The following is a 24,499-nucleotide window of genomic DNA, read 5'->3' on the forward strand; positions in this document are numbered from 1 at the left end:
CAACCGCCCACATACATACCTCAATTTACAATAACAATCGATAATCATAGATACCCCCTAATCTCTACCGCAACACTATTAGTTGGTGTCAACATTATTTCGGGGTTGTTATTATTGTAGTCAGTGACTTCGTAAAACATAAATTTCATATTGTTGTATACTCACTCTGTTGGCTGATGCATAGCCCACGTATCCACTTCCAGTGCAGTTTCAGTCATTTTGTTTCAGTATGACAAGTTTGCAGTTTGTTGACAGGGAATTGGGAGGCCACATTTACAAGTTAAACCCGTCAGTGCGGCCATTTCGCCTGCTGCCTGCACCGATCCACACCTTCCTCTATCCCACTGGCAAGCCACATCACCGTACAATATACCTCGCCTTGGGGCACCTCCAGCCAAATCGATACCCCTATCGTGTGACCTACAGTGTTATTGCTCAGCTATCTGCAGAAGCTCCATCGCCAGAACTCGACGCCCAACCGAAACCAACATTACCTGAGTGTTATTGCCATGACATGCTCTTATCAAGTGCGAGTCCAGAGCAATTTATCATTTCCATAGCATTCTCACAAAGGTTCAGAAAACGAACCTTTGTAACTTACACACAATGAACCTTACAAGGGTGATGATGTCCAGCAGAATCTCTAGGGATGTATGTTTTTTTCTCAAACGAATCAGAACTACAGATGAATCTGAACACAGCGATTAATGTACGATATATTATGTTAGGATGGCTGCTCTAGCTTAAATTAACTTCTTTTGTCCTTGCTATCCTTTAGAGCCTTTGGACTATCATCATTAGATGATAAGGGGATTCTGTTGATGATGAATACTAACGCAGCACCAATCAAAGCACCCGATACATGGGCAATGTTGTTTACTTGAAGTGCGGCGCCTGTTACGGTGGTTGCACGTGCAGCTTCCATAACCTATTAGGGTAAGAGCCAAATCGGGTTAATCAAGAATGTCTGCTTGGTATACATTACTAGCACTAACAAAACACTAAAACAGAATACTCTAGTAATACGTCTACCTGTTCAGAAAGCAGGAAGTTTGCTTCAATCAGTTCATTTGCATATGAACAATGATCGACCATTGCAGTAGTCCTTACTATCAAATATCTTACTATTTCATTACCTAGAAATGTATCTGAGTACTTATTCTTATGATGAATGGAAAAATATGTCAATTTGGCAGTCCTGAATATTTTGTCCTCGAGACTAGTGATACATGGCCTTGTGAAAATTTGAAGAAATGTGAATTTGCGGTAGTTGAAAAGTAGCCTAACAGATAACACTAGCCTTTTTTTTCAGGGGAAAATATAAATATGAATGTTTATGTATAGAGGTTAAACAGGGCTACACTAAATAGGGGGGGGTGCAGTGAAAGAACCGACATACAGAAGTAATTATTTCATCTCTCCAATAAGATATGTTCTACAAACAAATGGTTCGACAGGCAACAAAATAGCGGATTTCCCATAGGATGGTAACTTACCTTGTCAACAACAAATTGACCAAGGATAAGAACTTCGAGAATCTTTCTCCAGTCCCAGGACATCTGTTGAAAGAAAGGAGCAGCAAACATATTGGAGACAATTAAAAGAGATTACTGCTCATCAGGAAATATTCTGGAACAGACCAAGATTTAGCATACTCACCTTTACTAGCACACTAATTGTGAAAAGGCCAAAAACAGCCCCGGATGCTCCAAGAGATACAGATGATGTTGGAAGAAGCAGCCATGAAATCACGTTTGCGCCAGCACCGGTTAAAATATAAGACATCCACAATGCGAAGTTACCTTCTTCCTCCTCCACAAGCTTTCCTGTATATTCAGATGAGAAGTAGGTGTCCTTTAACCGAACTATAAACATCAGCAGAGCACTGCTTTAGGTACTAAATCTCACCAAAAATGTACACAAAGAAGAGATTGCTTGAAAGGTGATTCCTGTAATATCATAGAAAATTGAAGAAGTGAATATGGCCCGAAATAATGTTAAAACAGTTACTGCTTCTGATATATCAATAGACTAGTTTGTTAGCTACTACTACTTTTTGCATTTGCAGAGCAGGTTAGACTGAAATATAGGTAGAAGTGAAAATGAAAAATATGCATCTAGAAAAAGTTAAACTAACCAGTTAGCATGGCAAAAAGTTGATGTCACAAACTGATACCAGGAAGGGTAAGCGTGGTATAGGTACAGTGCCTTTATCTGTCTGATCTGAAATGCAGAGAAAACAGAAAACAAAGAGTAAAAATATATCCTTAGCATTTCAAAAAAAAAGTAACAAGTGTATAAGTGGATTGCACTAGCTCTTTCCATGAATTCGGACTTTTGGTTGCATTGGCTAGTGCATGAAGCTTGCCAACTATATCGTTACACGAGAATATAAACAATAGAGGCACGTCCATGCTGTTTGCGATATAAATCCAGTAATCTAAAGATAACACCTACTGAATCAGAAAATTATGATGACAAAGCATTTGATATGTTTCCTTGTATTGTCTATTTCAACAGAATTTCTTGCAATGATATAACCATAGCATGTCAAATTTTATAGCTATCTCGATTGAAATAGGAAGGAATATATCAACACAACTCAACAGCTTCTACAGTACATCTCCCATCACTCGGTTTATGCAAATTTTCTATAGCATATAACGCCACTACTTAGATTTGTGCACATTAAGATAGCCAAGGGATTGCAATGGTACCTGTAACAAATGGTCTGCAACATAGAGGCCAAAATTAAGCAGCAAGATCCAGAATATCGCATTAGCACGCCCGCCCTGCTGCTTCTTGTCCTTGGCGAGCTCCAACTCGGACACCAAGTCTGATCAAATGTGCAAATAAAAACGAAAATCTATGACAAGACATCCGACACTACTCCAATCTGCGTACGTCTTAGGAGCAAGAAAGAAGAGGGCGGCTCACCTGAGCGCCGCATTCCGCAGCGGAGCAGGTCGCGGCGGGCGGCGGCGACGCCCGCGACTACTCGGCGTTTGAAGGAGATGGACGGGACATGGCGCCTGGGTAGGGAGAAGGTGGGAGAGAGGGGCTTCGAGAAGGTCCCGGAAGGCGCGGGCAGGAGCAGCAGCAGCCGCTGCGCCATGGCTTGTTTGTCCTCTTTCTCTTTGCTTGTTGTACGGGGTTTTTGTAGATGGGGATTTATTAGCGAGGGAGTGCCCGCTGCCAGCGAAGATTATTCGCCCAACGCAATTTTATTCCAGCCGTGTGACTGAGGTCAGGTCAGGAATGTGGATGGCAAATCGTTCATTCGATGGTAGTTTGTCCTGCATACTTCCCCTTCAGCTCGATTCCATTATTATCTGTTAGCTACTTAGCATAAACTAGGGCAACACGCAACTGTAAAAGAGCGCTTCCTAAGAGAAAATTTGACATACCACATCTTTTGCTTGAAAATGTGAGAAACTAAGAATAAATCGGCGTAACAAGGCATTGACGTACCACAATTTCGCGCGAGAAAGGATTTGGACTCCAAAGAGGAAATTTGAACCATATAAAAACTGAAAATAATGCAAGCTTGCAACAACCAAAGCGATGCAAGCTGGCAGATCAGCAAGTATCACCAAAGTATGCTCCAGGTAAGGAATGGAGTGTTGTCTTGTTCTACTCATTGCAGATAAATCACTGAAAACATGTCTTATTACCATGTCAGGTCCACAATTAACCGACCAATATGTCAGATGCGGCTAGATCACACATAACTGTTGTCTCAAACACATCAAACAGGTTTACAGAGGTCATTAAAGTACCAAGCACAACAGGTCAAGGTCCCGCCTGGAATCATCAGGTCAAGGGTCTTCTTGAAAGCCAGCGATGCCTATCCTGTCTTTGACAGAAGCACTTCTTAGAGAGCTCTTGCGGTATAATTGAATTTGTCGCATCATTGTCTCACATGAAGTCCTCTTCCAGTTCCTGCAAGGTCTTGCTACCAGACGCAATCTGCTTGTTTGAAGTCATCTTGTCCTGGACCATCAGGCCCTTGTAGCTCCTTATCTCAGCCTGCTTCTCCTTCTCCATCCTCTCCATCTCTTCCTTGCGCTTCTGAAACAAGATGAGAATGTACTACATTATTGTCTGGTCAAGGCTCAATATACAACACAGCACAGGGATGATGACTAGCTTACTTTGTCTCTAAGCTGCACCTTTCTTTCTGCCTTCTCAGCAGCACTCACAGCTTCTCTTTCAGCTGCAGCAAAAGACAACAGATGTCAATACTTAATACTGTACGATATATAATCATAACTAACAAAAACACATATGAAGAGGGGAGTGGGGCAGCAACAAAAAGTCACACATAAATGCAAATCAGCACAGATACATGGTTGATCATGCCTTCTGTTCTTAGTACTAAAAATAACCAAAGATAATTGCAATTGCTTGTCTTGTGCTGAAACCCATCATAGGTATCTCCATTTCAAGTTATAATACCTCAAATTTCCTTTCTTTTCTACCCGTCTAGTTGCAAGTTGCACCTTTAGAAATCATATCAGTCTAGCCTACACTTGCAAGAGACTTGGTCTAAGCCTAAATTGCACACCAGTTCGTCATTCCCCTTGAAGCCTCTTCAAAAAATAATAGGTGCAAACCAAATACTATACGTTAAGAAGTCCAAAATGGAAAAATGTTTTAAAATGAGAACATAAAATATGTTCCAGAGAAAAGTCTTGTACCCTTCAGGTCAGGCGTCCGCTCCACCTTTGTCTTGTTCAACCGGTTCACCACCTCATTGAGCCGCTTTTCTACTTGAACAGTCCGAACCTGCAAACATATCCATAAATTAGGGACTGATTGATTCAGTTTGGTTCAGTTACTACCAAGGGGAAAAAAAGCAGCATGAATAAATAACAGAACCAAGTGCATTAACGAGGCAATGAACAGTACTGATTTAGTAGTAGAAAAGATAAATTAATAGTGTGGGAGAATGAACAGTACTGATTTAGTGTTTCAAAAGGTGCAGAACAAAACTAATGATGAAAGGTGTACTGAAATAGTAGATTGTAAATCAACTTCCATGGGAGAGGTACATAAGACCCAGAAAAGAGAGTAGTCCCCAAATTTGGTTTAAAATGAGACAAATAAAATCATTTGGAAATTAAACAGGGGGCAATAGAAATTAGCTACATATCAATCACATACTATCAAAAGCATAATGTTCAAAGAAGGATGCAATAATCACATACCATGAAAACTTTAAGAACTAGGAGACTTGCTTAGAGAAATAAGTCACATCTAAATAAATCTACTGACTTTATCCTAATGATCGGAGACATTACAGAAGTATCTCATCAATGCATAGTCAGAACTCAGAAATTTTTACAGACCATAGATGTAAGTATGTGGAAACATGAATATTTATGAAATTAAAACTATTTCCTCGGATGAATTTACACTTAAGGCCAATTCTGCCCTACAACACTGGAAACGCACTACGAAGCAGGAAATATCAACAACATGGATATTACAAAGCTTGTCACAAAGATCAAGATCATAGCTTTTCAATAGAAGGGGGGCCCTATCAGGCTTATCCTTACTGATTTAACATACTAGTCAACTTCTTATGTATTTATATAAGGCTCAAACGTTTAAATTTCTAGTAGGGTAGGTAAAGTATATTCTGGGTCACTAATCTTATTCAAGTGTGTCAAATAGGTTATCTTTCTCACAATTTGAACATATAGGTCACAGGTACTAAATAACAGGACCATTGCACATCATCGCCACACCACATTTGATGGTTGAGTAAGCGTAATTATACACAGAACACACTTGATTCAGTTTAGTGAACTAGATGTAAAAATTAGGAAAACAGTGACTTGTTTTCACATCACTTGAAGGTTTAGTGATCCAGAGACAATTTACTCTTTTACATACAGACAAAGAGTACTGCATAATAAGGATAAACAAGGACTTAGGGACTTAGGGAAATGATGGGTTCTCACCAGTTTAGAGTTGTGAAACCCAACTTGACCCACATCCATGGATGGTGTCTTCTTCAGATTGTACCATGGTGTATAAACCACATCAACGTTATTCACCTTATTACCTATAACCAATAACAGGACAGTTTGATGTGTTTGAGTAAAGGCAAACAAGCGAGTTACACAATAAATTCATGACAGATATGACAACGCTTCCTCAACTAATTTATCCAACCTTGAATAGAGTTCGCTTTAACAAGCTGGGCACAATCTTCCAGCACACCTTCACTTATGCTATCCATTGTCTGACCTTTATTCAGTCTCAAATATACGTGAGCAGAGGACATCTTATCTACATGGAACCTGTGTGCAACAAAAGTTAACTGAGGTTCAAAGCATGAAAAGATTATTTTGAATGGCATAAAAGAACTTGACATGAATATCCATGAAAAAATCATGTCCAAACAGATTTAACTCTAGCCAACAAACAGAAGGCATGGAGATTATATGAAATGAAACAGGCTAACATGAATATTATATCATCTGTGTTAGCAAGGGAACTTGACATGCCTCAAGAAAACCACATATGCAACTGATTTCCTTCCATGATTTCAGAAAGTCCAAAACTAAAATGTAACTACGTTTGCAGTCAAGGAGAACTTTAGTATTTCAAATAGCACGGTACAAACAGAAGATTACCAATGTGTACTACAAAAATTGAGCATTTAGGATTCAGGACTATAAGACATCATTATTATATAGGCAGAAAAAAGATCTGTCAAAATTTTACTTAGCATGCTACCTAAATGGAAGATTGCAAAATCCAGCACCTGCCAGTGGAGAAGCCATATTGGAACAGAATTTTGAAAATGCATAAGATAAGAAATATAAAAGCAATTTCAGCAAGCACTTTATGTATGCTTTTTGTTGATAGTCATGAATTTTCATTCTCTCATGATGTGTTACGAGGCAAAGCACTCGAGTTGGGAACACAGCAAATAAATTATGTACAAAATCTTTGCTGCTCATTAGATTCACTAAGAGTAAATTATTAATACTGAATCTGCAGACATAGATATATACTCCATCTGTCCCAAAAAGGATGTCGCGGATTTGCCTAAATTTGAATATATCTATACACTAAATTGCATCTAGAGACATCCAAATTTAGACAAATCTGTGACATCCTTTTTTGGACAGGGGGAGTATTACATATATTAATAAATCAAATATCTACTGAGCTAGACTTGATGGCATCGGACGGAACAGGAGCATATCAGACTGAGAATAGGAGTAACCGACTAACCGACTATGCAATAGGAGTAGAGCAGAAGTGCATAACAGAAGTAATAGGTTTGATTTTACAGTTTAAGGGATCTAGATTTGTATTGAGATATTAGTCAGCTTCCGCTCGAGTGGTTTCAGTCCAGGAAGTATCTACACGGTATTATGAACTTCTAACTTTCTCTGGAAACTAAAAGTAAAATGCACAGATACTTGTCAAAATTGTACCATAGCCGTAACACCATACTGCAAGACCAGTATGACACCATGACATAACACTGTAGTCTAGGGCAAACAGAAGGGCAACATATTGACGATGCTAACTTTACCGCAAGGAAGTGCAGTGACCAAGTCACAAGAACCCGCATCTGTGAGACACATGGCTAAGGTGGGAACCACCATCCTCTCCAATGGGCCATTCGTGCATTGCCATAAAACCTAGATAGCTCGGGACAGGCTGAGTCCGTAAAGGTGCCTGTGTTTGGTTGCCTATGCGTAAGGTTGAGACAGGAAGTTGTTTTATACGTTATTCACAACATAGGGAGGTGTATCTGCATAGAACTGGCTTGGACCAGTGGGGACAAACCTCCCACACTGGCAATCCTGTTCACACAGGCAGGCCCAGGGGGAAACAAAATGAAATATGTTTCACTGGAGCCAGTCTGAAAGTATGTTTTTCACATCACACTGTACAGGCTCAATGATATATCCAGGAACCAAAATTCCAAACAGGGTGCCCTGCTGCATCCTCCAGCCTGGTCAGGCCATACATGGGAGACCAAACCGCCTAAAGCGCAATACCTGTTGTCGCCATCTACCATCGCTATGGTTTTTGAAAATGAGCAAGGTCCAGTTGAAAATGGGAGGCATAAAGCAGGACAGCAGGGTGTGGAGGAGCAGGTACTGGCAGGATCTTTGGTCTGTGGGTGAGGCAATGGGGTGGATGGTCTTAAGGGCTTACGGCCAAGGATAGGAGCGAGATGTCAAGGATTTTTTGCTTAAATTGTGAATTTATTTGTTGCTATATCTTTAATAAGTTAATTGGATCGTGAACCAAACAGGTACTCGCTTAACAAACCATCCTTTTGTAAAGTGACGATTCCATCAACCCAATTCCTACTTCCCACAGTGGTGAACCACGATCAGGTAGCAATGGTTATAAGTTCCAACTATCACCCTGGCTGTGATTATTGTTCATGATGCCATCAAGAAGGACACCCATTAATCCATCATATAAAACTCACTGACAGCAATGACATAGGTATTCTTCACTATGACAGCATTTCACAGTTAAACTAGGAATAATTTCTGACAAAAATCAAGCGCGCCTCCTTTGTAAAAGTCCAAACTACTGCTCACTCGAGCTATACACTGATTCTGAATAAAACATCAAAACAGACAGCAACATCAGGATCTGGTATCATCAATAAGTAAACAGCTGCTGACCATAAGCATACTTTTGGGAATCAAGAACCAACTCAAAACTCTGGCTAGAGTCCTCTAAAACGAGATAAAGTTCCTTGTTCCATCGATTCTTCCGTCAGTATAGCATCGATTTAAAGACGCATAAAGAACTACTACCTACAGAAGAAAAGAGTCTGGATGGGTTGAAGGGGCCGTTACCAGATGTCCTCGGGGAAGCCGTACTTGATGAGATCCTCGTTCTCATGCTTGTCGAGCCCCATGAAGATGGTGTAGTCGCCGGCGTCGGGCCGCGCTTTGAAGTAGAACACCATCCTGAGTCGCTCGCCGGCCGGCCGCCTGAACCGATAGGAGAAGGGCGTGGAAGTCCGGGGTTCGGGCGGCGGAATTGAGCGATTGGGAGGGGGGCGGGCGAGAACTGCGGCTTCCGGCGCGAGAGAGGTGGGGATCCTGGGTAGAGGTAATGGGGGATTTCTAGGGTTTCGTGCGCGTGGAAACGAAGCAGAGTAGCGGATTTTGGTTTTACTTTTTTCTGGAAACAAAATACAGTCGAATCGGAGGGAGTACTGTAATTAGTTTTATTTTATTTGAGCTTTTTGACCTCCTGTGATGCTCGTATAATCATCGTTTTTTTATTTTCTTTATAAGGGAATATATAAATATCTCGAAGATACCAATTACATCTGCCTACTGCAACGATGCATAGTACTGTAATGGTATCACATAAAAAACTAAAAAAAGTTAAGTCCTACTACAGTGCTTCAGTTTTTGCAGTCGCAGCATAAACACCACCAAGACAACACCTGGAATCTAGATTCTCTAAAAGTGATTCCTCTAAGAAGTAAACAGTACACAAGCGTTGTCATCGCCCGGTCAAGCATCTTAGGTTTTCACCTGAAAATTATCTACACTCTCAAAACAATGCCTTCAATAATATCATTGCCAAACACAACCAATTAAGACCAGACAATGCATTTTCACCTTAAAAGGTAAGATTTTGAACTTCACATGTGTTGCCGCCATCACTTGCATACCGCTGCTACGAAGCCGAAACACCAAGCAAATTACTCATCGCCACAAAGACTTGAACTGCCATTACTAGTTCTCAAATCTCAACTTCCATGACATGCTCCTTCTCTAACTTCACAATGGATCAAAACATGTCACCTGATGGCAATAGATAGCAGTGTTTCCGCCACTCACTCACTCCTAAACCAAACGGTCAGAAAGAAAACATGGGTGTGCACAATCAAATCCCATCAGATCCAGCAATCTTCAGGCATAAGGTGCACTAGGGAGTTCGTTAGTGGAACCTTTCGAAACTTATCATTCCGTCCAGATCAAGGACGACCGACATCAAGCAAATCTTTGTCTTAATGCGAGAGGAATCCTAGAACTGCCACCTTTATTCATGGCGGCGCTAGTGGCACCCACGCCACTAGCTAGCAGCAAAGGAGAAGATGAACTAGACCGATGGAACCAACGTGGATCGGACCCAACGGTGCCCGCGCCGCTGCCACACGGGGTCAACAAGCTATCTGGACAATGCGGTAGTGTCCTCCGACCCACCAACCCATTCGCTAGGACAAGCCCGTAGCCGCCGCACACCATAGCAGCCGCACTCGAGATGACATGGGTGAGGATAGGCCTCGCGCGATCTGTGTCTCAAGCGCCGCAACCCGTCGCCTACTCCCCCGCAAGCAGTCATGCCGCCACTCTACCTCATATCGCCGCGACTAGCAGAGCGCGTCGCGCCGCAAACTGCCCAGGGCTGCCGCCCTATAATTCGATCTCGTCGCATGACACAGCCAGAGGATACCGGACTGCCATTTGGGGACGGGGCCCGCCGCCAACCGGGCCAGAGCCAGCGGCATGGAGGGGGGCTCAGGGAGGGCTAGAGGAGGGTTAGGGTTTGGGCCCCCAGTGTCGCCCTTGAGGGCGACCAAGTTGAAGGGAGATGGGGGAAGAGGATAACTGTTGAGAGCGACTTGTTTTTTATTTATGCTTTCGAAAAGGTAGCAGATTACTCGAGCGTTTGTGTGGACCAAAAACACACTTCTTCTTTTTCTAGAAAGTTCTAACAAGCTTTGGCTCGTTAAGACTTGGCTGAGTAAGACTCGTGATTGTTTGGACTCGGATTGTTAGTAACACTTCTCGTCACCGGAGCGTGACTCCATCTCTCGAACCCTCCCATCCTTTTGAGACTCGTCCATCTCCTCAGTCGCCCGGCTCCTCTGCCCTCCTCCTCCAGCAGCGCTGCTATCGCGAGTGAGCTTGGGAGAGGCAACCAGGTCCCCGTCCCCCTGTATAGTAGGATTAGATTTAGGTTTAGAGTTGTGTCTCCCAAAGTGGGGTTTGGCGTCATGCCGATGCAGTGTCCGCCTCGGCTGCCGCCGAGCGATAGGCTGGGGTCCGGTGAGGATCTTTCTTCTCTTTCTCCGGTGGTGGAGGGAGAGGGAAAAGGTCGGATCTAGAAGGACGACTTCAAATAAGCTCGGGAAAGCAGGGATTCTTGCAGATCGGGAGGCTCTGCCTTCTTTTTCTTGCCGTCATGGAGACGGGGGGAAAAGTGAGGGGATCCTCATGGAGATGCTCGATCCTGTCGCTATGCGGGAAGAAGGAGTACAAATCCTCTTGAGTACTCCTGAAGCACTGATCTACGGCGGAGTTCATCAGCGGAAGCCTTGTTTTGCTGAAGCTATCTATGGCCACGGGAGCCGCTCCGCGCTCGGTTGCTGGAAGAGCCCGGGCTTCTTCCTCCTTCACTGGAGGATCTTGGATCTCGGCGTAGGGTTCCTTGCTGGCTACACTCCAAGTGGTTACGTCCCCGGAGGTGCTGCCGGTGCCTATGCCTCGAGGTCGTTGGCGATGCGCGGTGAAGAAGAAGCCCTTGATTGCTTTCCTGCTACTTTTTCTAAGGGCTTAGTTGCAAAGTGCATGGACCAAACTGTATTTTCCTTTACATTTAGGGTCCTATATGTAATTGTGTTATCACCGCTGAAGTAATATATGCTTCTGGGCCCTTCGGGGCCTATTCCCGTTCAAAAAAAAAAAACTTACATCCTTAATAAGCTAAATGTGAAGGTTGGTTGGTTTTTTATATGCTTGTTATTTTGGCTCACTCAATAAGATAGGCTCTAAGTTAACAAGCTTACCGAGCAGCCCCAAGACTCACAAGCTCGCTCATTTAGCCTCTTAGTGTTAACAAGGCAAAAGTGTTGCTCGACTTGGTTCGTTAGTAAAACATTTTGAGCAAAACGATTCAAGCAAAACTAGTGCTCGTTAAACTCACCAAGCTTCGAACTTTATGTCCAATCTTCCTCGTCTTTTTCATATCCTTTTTTTTCAAATACAACTTCTCTTTCTCTCGATGCGTTTACTGGATTTGAACCGCAAATTACCCCATGTTACTCCTCCACTACGACGGCCTCTCTTCTGCATCGACCCCCCCCCCCTCCCACAATGTCTCGTCATCATGTCCCATATATGGCGTTGTGTTGGGTGAGCCTCCTTCGAGGAGCAGAAACCCGACTACATGAGTGGATCGTGACCGATGGAACTAACGGATGGAAAACAAAGGGAGACAAGATGGAGACAGTGGAGGAAATCGTCGTGTTCATCAAGGAGGAAGCCATCAAGGCCGTGAGAGCCATCGCCGTCATTGAGAGGTGGTGGCGGCTAAGTTGAAGGAGCTCATCTGGCATTATCGGATCATGCCCATATCATTTTAACCACACGAACGCCTACAACACAATGTAAACACATGTTTAAGTTTGAACTTGGATGGCTACAACGTGAGTGCTTTTCTCATATGGTTAAAGAGGTGTGGGAGAGGCATGTTCTTTGGACAAAATTCCATCCAAAGGTGGAACAATAAAATGTGTGAGATGTGCAAACATCTTGGAGGATGGGCACCCAACATAACGTGGTAGCTAAAAGGAAAAAAGTTTCAACGATAATCTATTATTGATGATTTAGAGACCTTAGCAAAAGTACTTCAGTTATCTACGCAAGAAGTTGAACTAAAAAGTCAATCCAATACGCATGAACGTCTTTTGCAGGAAGAGGAGGATCTCAAATGGTATCGGAGGATCTCAAATGGTATCGAAGATCAAAATCTCAATTCATTTTTGTAGGAGATTCGTACACAATATACTTTTGTAGTGTTGCAAATGGCAAACACATAATTTCTCTTGAATAGGATGAGGGCTTGATGGAGGGACATGAGAAACTCAAATCATACATTACAAATTACTATAAGAATTTGTTTGGAGCTCCAGACGAAGGAAACTTTCATATGTACGAGTCTCAAACAGATAATAATATGTCATGTTTTGGATGAGGAAAACACCTTTCTTACCACACCATATATAGAGGAAGAAGTAACAAGGGCAATTATCCGATGGAACACAATAAGGCCTAGAACCGGATGCATTCTTAGCAGAGTTCTACCATAACCTCTAGACATCATTAAGACATATCTTTTAGATTTGCTTGGCGCTCTTCATGTTGGACAACTAGACTTACTTCTCCAAAACTTTAAAGAGTGCTACCAAAGGTTAATGAAGCAGAAAGAACCCAACTCTACAAACCTATATGTCCTCTTAACGTTGTCTTCAAAATATTCACGAAAACTATAATAATTAGGCTGAATTTGATGACTGTTGACTGGCCATGTCTTTTGACCAACACAGACTGCATTTATGCAAGGAAAACACATTGTTGATGGGGTAGTAAATTTTTTTTTTTGAGGTAAAATAGTGGGAAAGGCTCCCACTGCAATTTTTATAAAAATATAAAATCAAACTGTACAAGCCTATTTACAAAAGATAAAAGAAAAGAAACAGAAAAGAATTATACATCCGGGGCTAGCCAACTATCATATAGAGTTTTGTGTTTCTTTTTCATCCTAAAAGATAGCAATTTCAGCTCTTCCATGTAGATGGTTTTCTATCCTTGAAAACTTGATCTCTATCCTTTGAAGATTTTGTTGTTTCTTGTCATCCAAATAGCCCAGGAAGCTAGAATGATAATTTCCATTGAAAAAGGCAGTTTCAATTTGTTCTTTAAATCTTGGAAAGCCTCATTTACAGAAAGATTTCTTTGTCTTATGGGGCAGATATAGTTCCAACATTCTTCTGCAAAAGGACAGGTCCAGAATAGGTGTTCAAGAGTTTCTTCTCTGTTACATTCCAAAGTGGCACAATTATACGATGGCAAAATCATTCTCTTTCTTCCCAGCAGATTTCTTGTATTAAGTCTATCATTGAGTAGTAGCCAGAAGAAGAATTTATGCTTTGCTTGACAAGAAGATTTCCAAATCCCTGAGAAGAGAGGTACTGCTGGTTGAAACCCAATTAGTGTTTATATGCTTTTTGGGAAGAGAATTCAGAATTTCCCCAAATATAGGACCAATTGTCGTTTTCACCTAGAACCATTTTTTCCATAGCATTCTGACAAATGATCTCCAAATCATTAAATTCTTCAAAAGCTTCTTGTGACAGGGGAAGATTAAAGAGCTCCTCTGTGTATTTAGTAAAAATGGCCTCATTAACAGAGATATTTGTTTTTTTTGCAAACGTGACTAGATGAGGAATTTTTTTGTGCAAACATTGGTCATTCCACAAATCTCCCCAGAAGAACACGGTTTTCCCATCACCAATGTTACATTTAGCCAAGGCCTTGTAACTATCCAGAAGTTTCAAATGAGTTTTCCGAAGGAACCTACTAATCTCTGACCAGGGACAGCTCCAGAAGCATAATATGTGTTCCAAATTAAGTTTACCCAGGGGATGTCTTCTCTGTTAAAAAGCTTATGAACATTTTTAAGGAGTAAGGCTTTATTTTGCAGATCTTGATTTAATACTCCAAGCCCTCCTTGCTGTTTTGGCCTGCAGATTTTTTCCAAGCCACCAGAGCAGAGCCTCTAGCTTGAACATCATCAGTCTTTTTCCTCCATAAGCAATGTCTCATATATTTCTGGACCTGTTCTTTTATTGAAACTGGGATATCCAAACAACACATGAAAAAAATAGGCAGAGATGCCAGAACTAATTTAACCATCAGAAGTTTTCCTCCATAATTCAAGAAGTTGGCAATTCCACATAATCTTTTTAGTACCCTCTGAACCATTGGCAAAAAATGTTCAATGGAAGGTTTAGTGAGTCCAAGTGGTAAACCAAGATATGTGAAAGGTAGATTTCCAGTCTGACAATTCAGAGTGAGAGCAAAATGTTGTAATCTCTGCTCATTTACATTGATTGGCATCATGTTGGACTTACTGTAGTTAACATTCAACCCAGTAGAGGTGGCAAAGGATTGTAACAGATCTTTTAAGCAAAACAATTGGGTGGCATCAGCTTTGCAAATTACCAGAGTATCATCAGCATATTGTATCACAGGAAAGTCTGGACAAGATGGACATGCAATTGGCAGAGAGACAAGACCAAGTGCAAGAGCTCTGTTTAGAATTGACTGAAGGAGATCAGCAGCAAGAACAAATAGCAGGGGTGATAAAGGGTCTCCTTGCATAACACCTCTTTTGCAAAAAAAAAATTCCCAGGCACACCATTTAGCAAAACAGCTGAAGAACCAAAGGTAAGGATGAGATGTATCCACTTTATCCATTTATCCCCAAAACCTTTTGCTTTAAGAATATCAATGATGGTTGAATGCTCAATTGTGTCAAAAGCTTTGGCAAACTCCAATTTGAGAATAAGAATTTCCTCTTTGGATTTGTGACATTGATATAAATATTCAAAAGCCCACCCTGGGCAATCTTGTATTGATCTTTTCTTTAGGAATCCATATTGATTTTTGTGCACAATCTTTAGAATAATTCTTTGCAATCTGTTTGCCAAGAGCTTGGTGATTATTTTGAGTACTGAATTGAGGAGGGAAATTGGTCTAAAATCACCAGCATTTAAAGGAGACTCTGTCTTGGCAATAAAGGTGATAAAAGAAGTATTGATACTTTCAAGCTCCACTTCTCCATTATAAAAATCAGTGACCAAAGAGAAGATATCATCCCCAATAATGGGCCAACAACTCTTGGTGAATTCCTTGTTAAAACCATCTGGGCCTGGAGATTTGTCATTTGGTAGACTTTTAACAATGTCCTCCACCTCTTTCTTCTCAAAAGGACTTTCCAGGGCATTTCTCATGTCACTAGAGATTGGATCACAAAGCTCTTCTAGATTGAATTTCATAGAGGAATTACCAGATGTTCCCATCCTTTCTTTAAAAGCTTTCCAGGGAATGTCTGTCTTTCCATCATGATCAGTGATATCAGCTAAATCTTCATTCTGCAAAATAGCAATCTTGTTGTGTCTGAAGTTAATTGTTGCCCTTGTGTGAAATAATTTTGTGTTTTCATCTCCCAGTTTAACCCACTTAATCTTCCCTCTTTGTTTCCAGTAGATATTCTTATTTTTTAACAAAGTGAGTACATGTGATTTCAACAGGTCTCTTAGATAGTTTTCCTCCACAGACAAGCTTCTCATTGCTTCAAAATTATCAAGCAACTCAATCACATCATTGACACTCTTTATCAGATTCTTCAGGCATGGAAGATTTTTAGACCACAGTTTAATGGCCCTTCTCAGATTTTTTAACTTTGCATTGATCTTTTTAGCACTGTTGGAATGGTTAACATGTATGTTCCAAGCATTTTGCACAATTTGCATAAAATCATTGCGATGTAACCAATAATTTTCGAACTTGAAGATATTTGATCTTGGAATTTTAGTGTCAATAGCAATAACACAAGGTATGTGGTCAGAAATTGGTTTCACAATAGAATATACACCATTGAATTTGGATATGAAATAGTCCATGAAGCAGAGGTGAAGAACCAGTCTAGCTTTTCCAAGAGAGGGTTACTTTGCATATTGCTCCAAGTGAATTTTCTTCCTTTCAGTGGTAGCTCAATGATACCCAAGTTGTTGATGGCTTCATTAAATAGCAACATACTATTTGTGTCTCCCCTGGTTTGTCTCTATCAGAAGGAGATCTGATGAAATTAAAATCCCCCACTATCAACCAATCAGTATCATCTGGCATATCAATATTTGCAAACCATTCAATAAACCTTGCTTTCCTTTCAGCTTGACAAGGATCATAAATGTTTGTGAGAATCCAAGAATCCAGAGAACTTTTGCAAGTGAATTTTATAGACAGAGAGAACTCATTAGAAAAACTAATTTCCCCATCAAAGATATTACTATTCCAAATGGTAATAATTCCTCCTGAGGCACCCACTGAAGGCAAGAACTCGAACTTGTTAAATTTTCTAGGACAGAATTTTTTAATGAAATCCAAGTCAAAGGTTTGCCTTTTTGTTTCCTGTAAACAGATAATATCACACTGATGACCCACAAGTATAGGGGATTGCAACCGTCTTCGCGGGAAGTAAAACCCAATTTATTGATTCGACACAAGGGGAGACAAAGAATACTTGAAAGCCTTAACAGCGGAGTTGTCAATTCAGCTGCACCTGGAAACGAGACTTGCTCGCAAGAGTTTATCGATAGTAACGGTTTTATAGTAGTAGCAGTAGTGAAATAACAGCAGCGAGTAACGAAGACAGCAGTAGTGATTATAGCAAACAGCAGGATTAAAATATCGTAGGCACGAGGATGGATGAACGGGCGTTGCATGGATGAGAGAAACTCATGTAACAGATCAAGCGAGGGCATTTGCGAGATAATAATAAAACGGTATCCAAGTACTAATCAATCAATAGGCATGTGTTCCATATATAGTCGTACGTGCTCGCAATGAGAAACTTGCACAACATCTTTTGTCCTACCAGCTCGGTGGCAGCCGGGCCTCAAGGGAAACTACTCGGATATTAAGGTACTCCTTTTAATAGAGTACCGGAGCAAAGCATTAACACTCCGTGAACACATGTGATCCTCACGTCACTACCATCCCCTCCGGTTGTCCCGATTCTTGTCACTTCGGGGCCATTGTTTACGGACGGCGACATGTGTATACAACTTGCAGGTAAGATCATAAACAACGAATATCTTCATGAATCAATAACATGTTCAGATCTGAGATCATGGCACTCGGGCCCTAGTGACAAGCATTAAGCATAACAAGTTGCAACAATATCATAAAAGTAACATCTACGGATACTAGGCACCATACCCTAACAATCTTATGACTATTACATGACCAATCTCATCCAATCCCTACCATCCCCTTCAGCCTACAGCGGGGGAATTACTCACACATGGATGGGGGAAACATGGCTGGTTGATGAAGAGGCGTCGGTGGTGATGGCGGCGATGATCTCCTCCAATTCCCGTCCCGGCGGAGTGCCGAACGGAGACTTCGGCTCCCGAGATGGAGTTTCGCGATGTGGCGGCGTTCGGAGGGTTTCGGCGACTTCGACTTCTCCCCGTGCGTTTTTAGGTCGAGGCCAATAAGTAGTCCGAAGGAGAGCGTCGGAGGCCGGCCGAGGGGCCACACCATAGGGCCGCGCGGCCCCCCTAGGCCGCGCCGCCTTATGGTGTGGGGCCCTCGGGCCTCCACTTGATTTGTCCTTACGGCTCCATCGGTATTCCGGGAAAATAGGGCCTTCGTCAAAATCCCGAGGTTTTTCCCTGAAAGTTGGATTTCTGCACAAAAACGAGACACCGGAACAGTTCTGCTGAAAACAGCGTTAGTCCGTGTTAGTTGCATCCAAAATACACAAATTAGAGGCAAAACAATAGCAAAAGTGTTCGGGAAAGTAGATACGTTTTGGACGTATCAACTCCCCCAAGCTTAGCTTATTGCTTGTCCTCAAGCAATTCGGTTAACAACCGAGCGATAAAAGAACTTTCACGAACACATTTGTTCATATGATGTATATATTCTCATGATATGGCTAATACTTAAGCAATTCATAATAAGATACATGCAAATAAGATCATCTAACAGCTATGTCAATCATGAAGAGGTACCAACAATTAATAATAAGCATCATGAATCATGTATATAAGCGAGGATTGCAATGTTCATAAGAGAGTATGATAAAGTGGTATCTCGCTTGCTCGTATTTGATCGGCAAAACATAAATGCCCGGGCACCTCTGGAGTTCATAGAAAGACTAGAAGTAGTGATTGTCAAAGATAAAAGCATCAAAGTTATACCGCAATCAATCATATTTTGAGACAAGCATATTATACTAAGAATGACAGTTGTGCTCTCAAGAAAGTGCTCAAAGAAAGGATGGAGACACAACATAAAAGTAAAAGATTGACCCTTTGCAGAGGGAAGCAGGGATTAACATGCGCTAGAGCTTTTCATTTGTAAAGCAGGAGTAAAATTATTTTGAGAGGTGTTTGTTGTTGTCAACGAATGGTAATGGGTACACCAACTACCTCGCCAACCGGACTTTCAAGAGCGGCTCCCATGAATTATTTGCATTTTTATGTGGCACTCCTTCCAACCTTTCTTTCACAAACCATGGCTAACCGAATCCTCGGGTGCCTGCCAACAATCACATACCATGAAGGAGTGCCTTTTTAGTTTAGTTTTATTATGATGATGACACTCCCCCCAACCTTTGCTTACACAAGCCATGGCTAACCGAATCCTTCGGGTGCCTTCCAACAATCACAAACCATGGAGGAGTATCTATTTAAGTTAATTAATTTGGGACTGGGAATCCCATTGCCAGCTCTTTTTGCAAAATTATTGGATAAGCGGATGTGCCACTAGTCCATATGAGAGTCCGTCAAAAGTAAATGACAAGGTTGAAAGCTAAACACCACATACTTCCTCATGAGCTATGAAACATTAACACAAATTGAGAAGCATTTTGAAGGTTTTAAAGGTAGCGCATGAGAATTTACTTGGAATGGTTTGAAATGCCATGCATAGGTATTTATGGTGGACACTCGGAATAACTTGGTTTTCATGTGTTTGGAGGCACGAGCAGCGTTCCCGCTCAGTACAAGTGAAGGCTAGCAAAAGACTAGGGAGCGACAAATCAAGAGAGCAATAACTGTCATAATCATGCTTGCGGCAAAATAAATTAACTGAGGCATAAAGGTGATACAAGAACTCTGAAACAATGTAAATCATCGAGGCTTAATTGACTCTTGTTCAGTCATATGCATGCGTGAGCATGTGCCAAGTTAATTCAAACGAATTATTCAGAGGAGGATACTGATGGCGTGTATTTCACACGTTCGTTGGGCAACCCCAAGAGGAAGGTATGATGCGCACAGCAGCAAGTTTTCCCTCAGAAAGAAACCAAGGTTTATCGAACCAGGAGGAGCCAAGAAGCACGTTGAAGGTTGATGGCGGCGGGATGTAGTGCGGCGCAACACCGGAGATTCCGGCGCCAACGTGGAACCCGCACAACACAACCAAACTACTTTGCCCCAACGAAACAAGTGAGGTTGTCAATCTCACCGGCTTGCCGTAACAAAGGATTAACCGTATTGTGTGGAAGATGATTGTTTGCGAGAAAACGAGTAGAACAAGTATTGCAGTAGATTGTATTTCGATAGAAGAGAATTGGACCGGGGTCCACAGTTCACTAGAGGTGTCTCTCCCATAAGACGAACAAGCATGTTGGGTGAACAAATTACGAGTTGGGCAATTGACAAATAAAGAGAGCATGACAATGCACATACATATCATGATGAGTATAGTGAGATTTAATTGGGCATTACGACAAAGTACATAGACCGCCATCCAACCGCATCTATGCCTAAAAAGTCCACCTTCGAAGTTATCATCCGAACCCCTCCAGTATTAAGTTGCAAGCAACGGACAATTGCATTAAGTATGGTGCGTAATGTAATCAACAACTACATCCTTAGACATAGCATCAATGTTTTATCCCTAGTGGCAACAAGCACAACACAACCTTAGAACTTTCCGTCACCTGTCCCGTGTGTCAATGCGGGCATGAACCCACTATCGAGCATAAGTACTCCCTCTTGGAGTTACAAGCATCTACTTGGCCGGAGCATCTACTAGTAACGGAGAGCATGCAAGATCATAAACAACACATAAGCATAACTTTGATAATCAACATAACAAGTATTCTCTATTCATCGGATCCCAACAAACGCAACATATAGAATTACATATAGATGATCTTGATCATGATAGGCAGCTCACAAGATCCGACAATGATAGCACAATGGGGAGAAGACAACCATCTAGCTACTGCTATGGACCCATAGTCCAGGGGTAGACTACTCACACATCACACCGGAGGCGACCATGGCGGCGTAGAGTCCTCCGGGAGATGATTCCCCTCTCCGGCAGGGTGCCGGAGGCGATCTCCGGGATCCCCCGAGATGGGATCGGCGGCGACGGCGTCTCGGTAATGTTTTCCGTATCGTGGCTCTCGGTATCGGGGGTTTCGTCACGGAGGCTATTTGTAGGCGGAAGGGCAAGTCGAGAGGCGGCACGGGGGCCCACACCACGGGGCCGCGCGGCCAAGGGGGGCCGCGCCGCCTAGGGTTTGGCCACCCCGTGGCCCCTCTTCGTCTCGTCTTCGGTCTTCCGGAAGCTTCGTGAGAAAATAGGCCTCCGGGCTTTTATTTCGTCCAATTCCGAGAATATTTCTTTACTAGGATTTCTGAAACCAAAAACAGCAGAAAACAAGCAATCGGCACTTCGGCATCTTGTTAATAGGTTAGTTCCGGAAAATGCACGAATATGATATAAAGTGTGCATAAAACATGTAGATAACATCAATAATGTGGCATGGAACACAAGAAATTATCGATACGTTGGAGACGTATCAGCATCCCCAAGCTTAGTTCTGCTCGTCCCGAGCGAGTAAAACGATAACAAAGATAATTTCGGAGTGACATGCCATCATAAACTTGATCATACTATTTGTAAAGCATATGTAGAGAATGCAGCGATCAAAACAATGGTGATGACATGAGTAAACAAGTGAATCATAAGGCAAAGACTTTTCATGAATAGCACTTCAAGACAAGCATCAATAAGTCTTGCATAAGAGTTAACTCATAAAGCAATAATTCAAAGTAAAGGTATTGAAGCAACACAAAAGAAGATTAAGTTTCAGCGGTTGCTTTCAACTTGTAACATGTATATCTCATGGATATTGTCAACATAGAGTAATATAATAAGTGCAATAAGCGAATATGTAGGAATCAATGCACAGTTCACACAAGTGTTTGCTTCTTGAGGTGGAGAGAAATAGGTGAACTGACTCAACATTGAAAGTAAAAGAATGGTCCTCATAGAGGAAAAGCATCGATTGCTATATTTGTGCTAGAGCTTTGATTTTGAAAACATGAAACAATTTTGTCAACGGTAGTAATAAAGCACATGCATCATGTAAATTATATCTTATAAGTTGCAAGCCTCATGCATAGTGTACTAATAGTGCTCGCACCTTGTCCTAATTAGCTTGGACTACCTGGATTATCACCGCAATACATATGCTTTAACCAAGTATCACAAAGGGGTACCTCTATGCCGCCCTGTACAAAGGTCTAAGGAGAAAGCTCGCATTTGGATTTCTCGCTTTTGATTATTCTCAACTTAGACATCCATACCGGGACAACATAGACAACGAGATAATGGACTCCTCTTTTAATGCTTTAAGCATTCAACAACAATTAATTCTTTTCTCATTAGAGATTTGAGGATGTTTGTCCAAAACTGAAACTTCCACCATGGAACATGGCTTTAGTTAGCGGCCCAATGTTCTTCTCTCACAATATGCATGCTCAAACCATTCAACTCAGCGTAGATCGCCCTTACTTCAGACAAGACGAACATGCATAGCAACTCACATGAAATTCAACAATGAGTTGATGGCGTTCCCCAGTAAACATGGTTATCGCACAACAAGCAACTTAATAAGAGATAAAGTGCATAATTACATATTCAATACCACAATAGTTTTTAAGCTATTTGTCCCATGAGCTATATATTGCAAAGGTGAATGATGGAATTTTAAAGGTAGCACTCAAGCAATTTACTTTGGAATGGCTGGAAAATACCATGTAGTATAGGTAGGTATGGTGGACACAAATGGCATAGTGGTTGGCTCAAGTATTTTGGATGCATGAGAAGTATTCCCTCTCGATACAAGGTTTAGGCTAGCAAGGCTTATTTGAAACAAACACAAGGATGAACGGTACAACAAAACTCACATAAAAGACATATTGAAAACATTATAAAACTCTACACCGTCTTCCTTGTTGTTCAAACTCAATACTAGAAATTATCTAGACCTTAGAGAAACCAAATATGCAAACCAAATTTTAGCATGTTCTATGTATTTCTTCATTAATGGGTGCAAAGCATATGATGCAAGAGCTTAAACATGAGCACAACAATTGCCAAGTATCACATTACCCAAAACATTTATAGCAATTACTACATGTATCATTTTCCAATTCCAACCATATAACAATTTAACGAAGGAGAAACTTCGCCATGAATACTATGAGTAGAAACCAAGGACATACTTGTACATATGCTACAGCGGAGCGTGTATCTCTCCCATAAGGTGAATGCTAGGATCCATTTTATTCAAACAAAACAAAAATAAAAACAAACCGACGCTCCAAGAAAAAGCACATAAGATGTGGCCGAATAAAAATGTAGTTTCAGAGGAGGAACCCGATAATGTTGTCGATGAAGAAGGGGATGCCTTGGGCATCCCCAAGCTTAGACGCTTGAGTCTTCTTGATATATGCAGGGGTGAACCACCGGGTGCATCCCCAAGCTTAGAGCTTTCACTCTCCTTGATCATGTTGTATCATACTCCTCTCTTGATCCTTGAAAACTTCCTCCACACCAAACTCGAAACAACTCATTAGAGGGTTAGTGCACAATATAAATTGACATATTCAGAGGTGACACAATCATTCTTAACACTTCTGGACATTGCATAATGCTACTGGACATTAGCGGATCAAAGAAATTCATCCAACATAGCGAAAGAGGCAATGCGAAATAAAAGGCAGAATCTGTCAAAACAGAACAGTTCGTATTGACGAATTTTAAAATGGCACCAGACTTGCTCAAATGAAAATGCTCAAATTGAATGAAAGTTGCGTACATATCTGAGGATCATGCACGTAAATTGGCATAATTTTCTGAGCTTCCTGCAGGGCAGTGGGCTCAGATTCGTGACAGCAAAGAAATCTGGAACTGCGCAGTAATCCAAATCTAGTACTTACTTTTCTATCAACGGCTTAACTTGGCACAACAAAACTCAAAACTAAGATAAGGAGAGGTTGCTACAGTAGTAAACAACTTCCAAGACACAAAATAAAAACAAAGTACTGTAGGTAAAAACATGGGTTGTCTCCCATAAGCGCTTTTCTTTAACGCCTTTCAGCTAGGCGCAGAAAGTGTAACTCAAGTAACATCGAGAGATGAAGCATCAACATCATAATTTGTTCTAATGATAGAATCATAAGGTACCTTCATTCTCTTTCTAGGGAAGTGTTCCATACCTTTCTTGAGAGGAAATTGATATTTTATATTACCTTCCCTCATATCAATAGTAGCACCAACGGTTCGAAGAAAAGGTCTTCCCAATATAATTGGACAAGATGCATTGCATTCAATATCCAAGACAACAAAATCAACGGGAACAAGGTTATTGTTAACGGTAATGCGAACATTATCAACTTTACCCAAAGGTTTCTTTGTAGAATGATCAGCAAGATTAACATCCAAATAACAATTTTTCAGCGGTGGCAAGTCAAGCATATTATAAATTTTCTTCAGCATAACAGAAATACTTGCACCAAGATCACATAAAGCATTACAATCAAAATCTTTAACCTTCATCTTAATGATGGGCTCCCAACCATCTTCTAGCTTTTTAG

General features: G+C 41.4%; 2 protein-coding genes across 2 annotated transcripts; both read right to left on the bottom strand.

Annotated features, from left to right (window-relative positions):
* Positions 1–518: 518 nt before the first annotated feature.
* Positions 519–3,190, bottom strand: LOC124708720 (rhomboid-like protein 11, chloroplastic). Its single transcript, XM_047240393.1, has 7 exons — positions 2,938–3,190; positions 2,718–2,836; positions 2,138–2,223; positions 1,909–1,949; positions 1,660–1,826; positions 1,497–1,559; positions 519–928 (listed from the first exon to the last, which is right to left on the bottom strand). The coding sequence occupies exons 1-7, from the start codon at positions 3,113–3,115 to the stop codon at positions 749–751; spliced, it is 834 nt and encodes a 277-aa protein (XP_047096349.1). The 5' UTR covers positions 3,116–3,190; the 3' UTR covers positions 519–748.
* A 419-nt stretch (positions 3,191–3,609) lies between these two features.
* LOC124649301 (coiled-coil domain-containing protein 25-like) lies at positions 3,610–9,159 on the bottom strand. The gene is made up of 6 exons (XM_047188951.1): positions 8,856–9,159; positions 6,184–6,311; positions 5,970–6,073; positions 4,701–4,788; positions 4,155–4,216; positions 3,610–4,071 (listed from the first exon to the last, which is right to left on the bottom strand). The coding sequence occupies exons 1-6, from the start codon at positions 8,966–8,968 to the stop codon at positions 3,919–3,921; spliced, it is 648 nt and encodes a 215-aa protein (XP_047044907.1). The 5' UTR covers positions 8,969–9,159; the 3' UTR covers positions 3,610–3,918.
* Positions 9,160–24,499: the final 15,340 nt, after the last annotated feature.

This window comes from Lolium rigidum, chromosome 4 (genome assembly GCF_022539505.1).
Source record: "Lolium rigidum isolate FL_2022 chromosome 4, APGP_CSIRO_Lrig_0.1, whole genome shotgun sequence".
Taxonomy (NCBI): Eukaryota; Viridiplantae; Streptophyta; class Magnoliopsida; order Poales; family Poaceae; genus Lolium; species Lolium rigidum.

Excerpts from the sequence above, each read along its gene's own strand:
- LOC124708720 (XM_047240393.1), bottom strand. The coding sequence starts at position 3,115 with ATGGCGCAGCGGCTGCTGCTGCTCCTGCCCGCGCCTTCCGGGACCTTC. Across the intron at positions 1,950-2,137 it reads ACTTTTTGCCATGCTAACTG|GAATCACCTTTCAAGCAATC; the intron begins GTTAGTTTAACT and ends ATGATATTACAG. Across the intron at positions 1,827-1,908 it reads CTTCTTTGTGTACATTTTTG|GAAAGCTTGTGGAGGAGGAA; the intron begins GTGAGATTTAGT and ends CTGAATATACAG.
- LOC124649301 (XM_047188951.1), bottom strand. The coding sequence starts at position 8,968 with ATGGTGTTCTACTTCAAAGCGCGGCCCGACGCCGGCGACTACACCATC. Across the intron at positions 4,789-5,969 it reads GGTTTCACAACTCTAAACTG|GTTCGGACTGTTCAAGTAGA; the intron begins GTGAGAACCCAT and ends ATATGTTTGCAG. Across the intron at positions 4,217-4,700 it reads GCGGACGCCTGACCTGAAGG|CTGAAAGAGAAGCTGTGAGT; the intron begins GTACAAGACTTT and ends CTTTTGCTGCAG.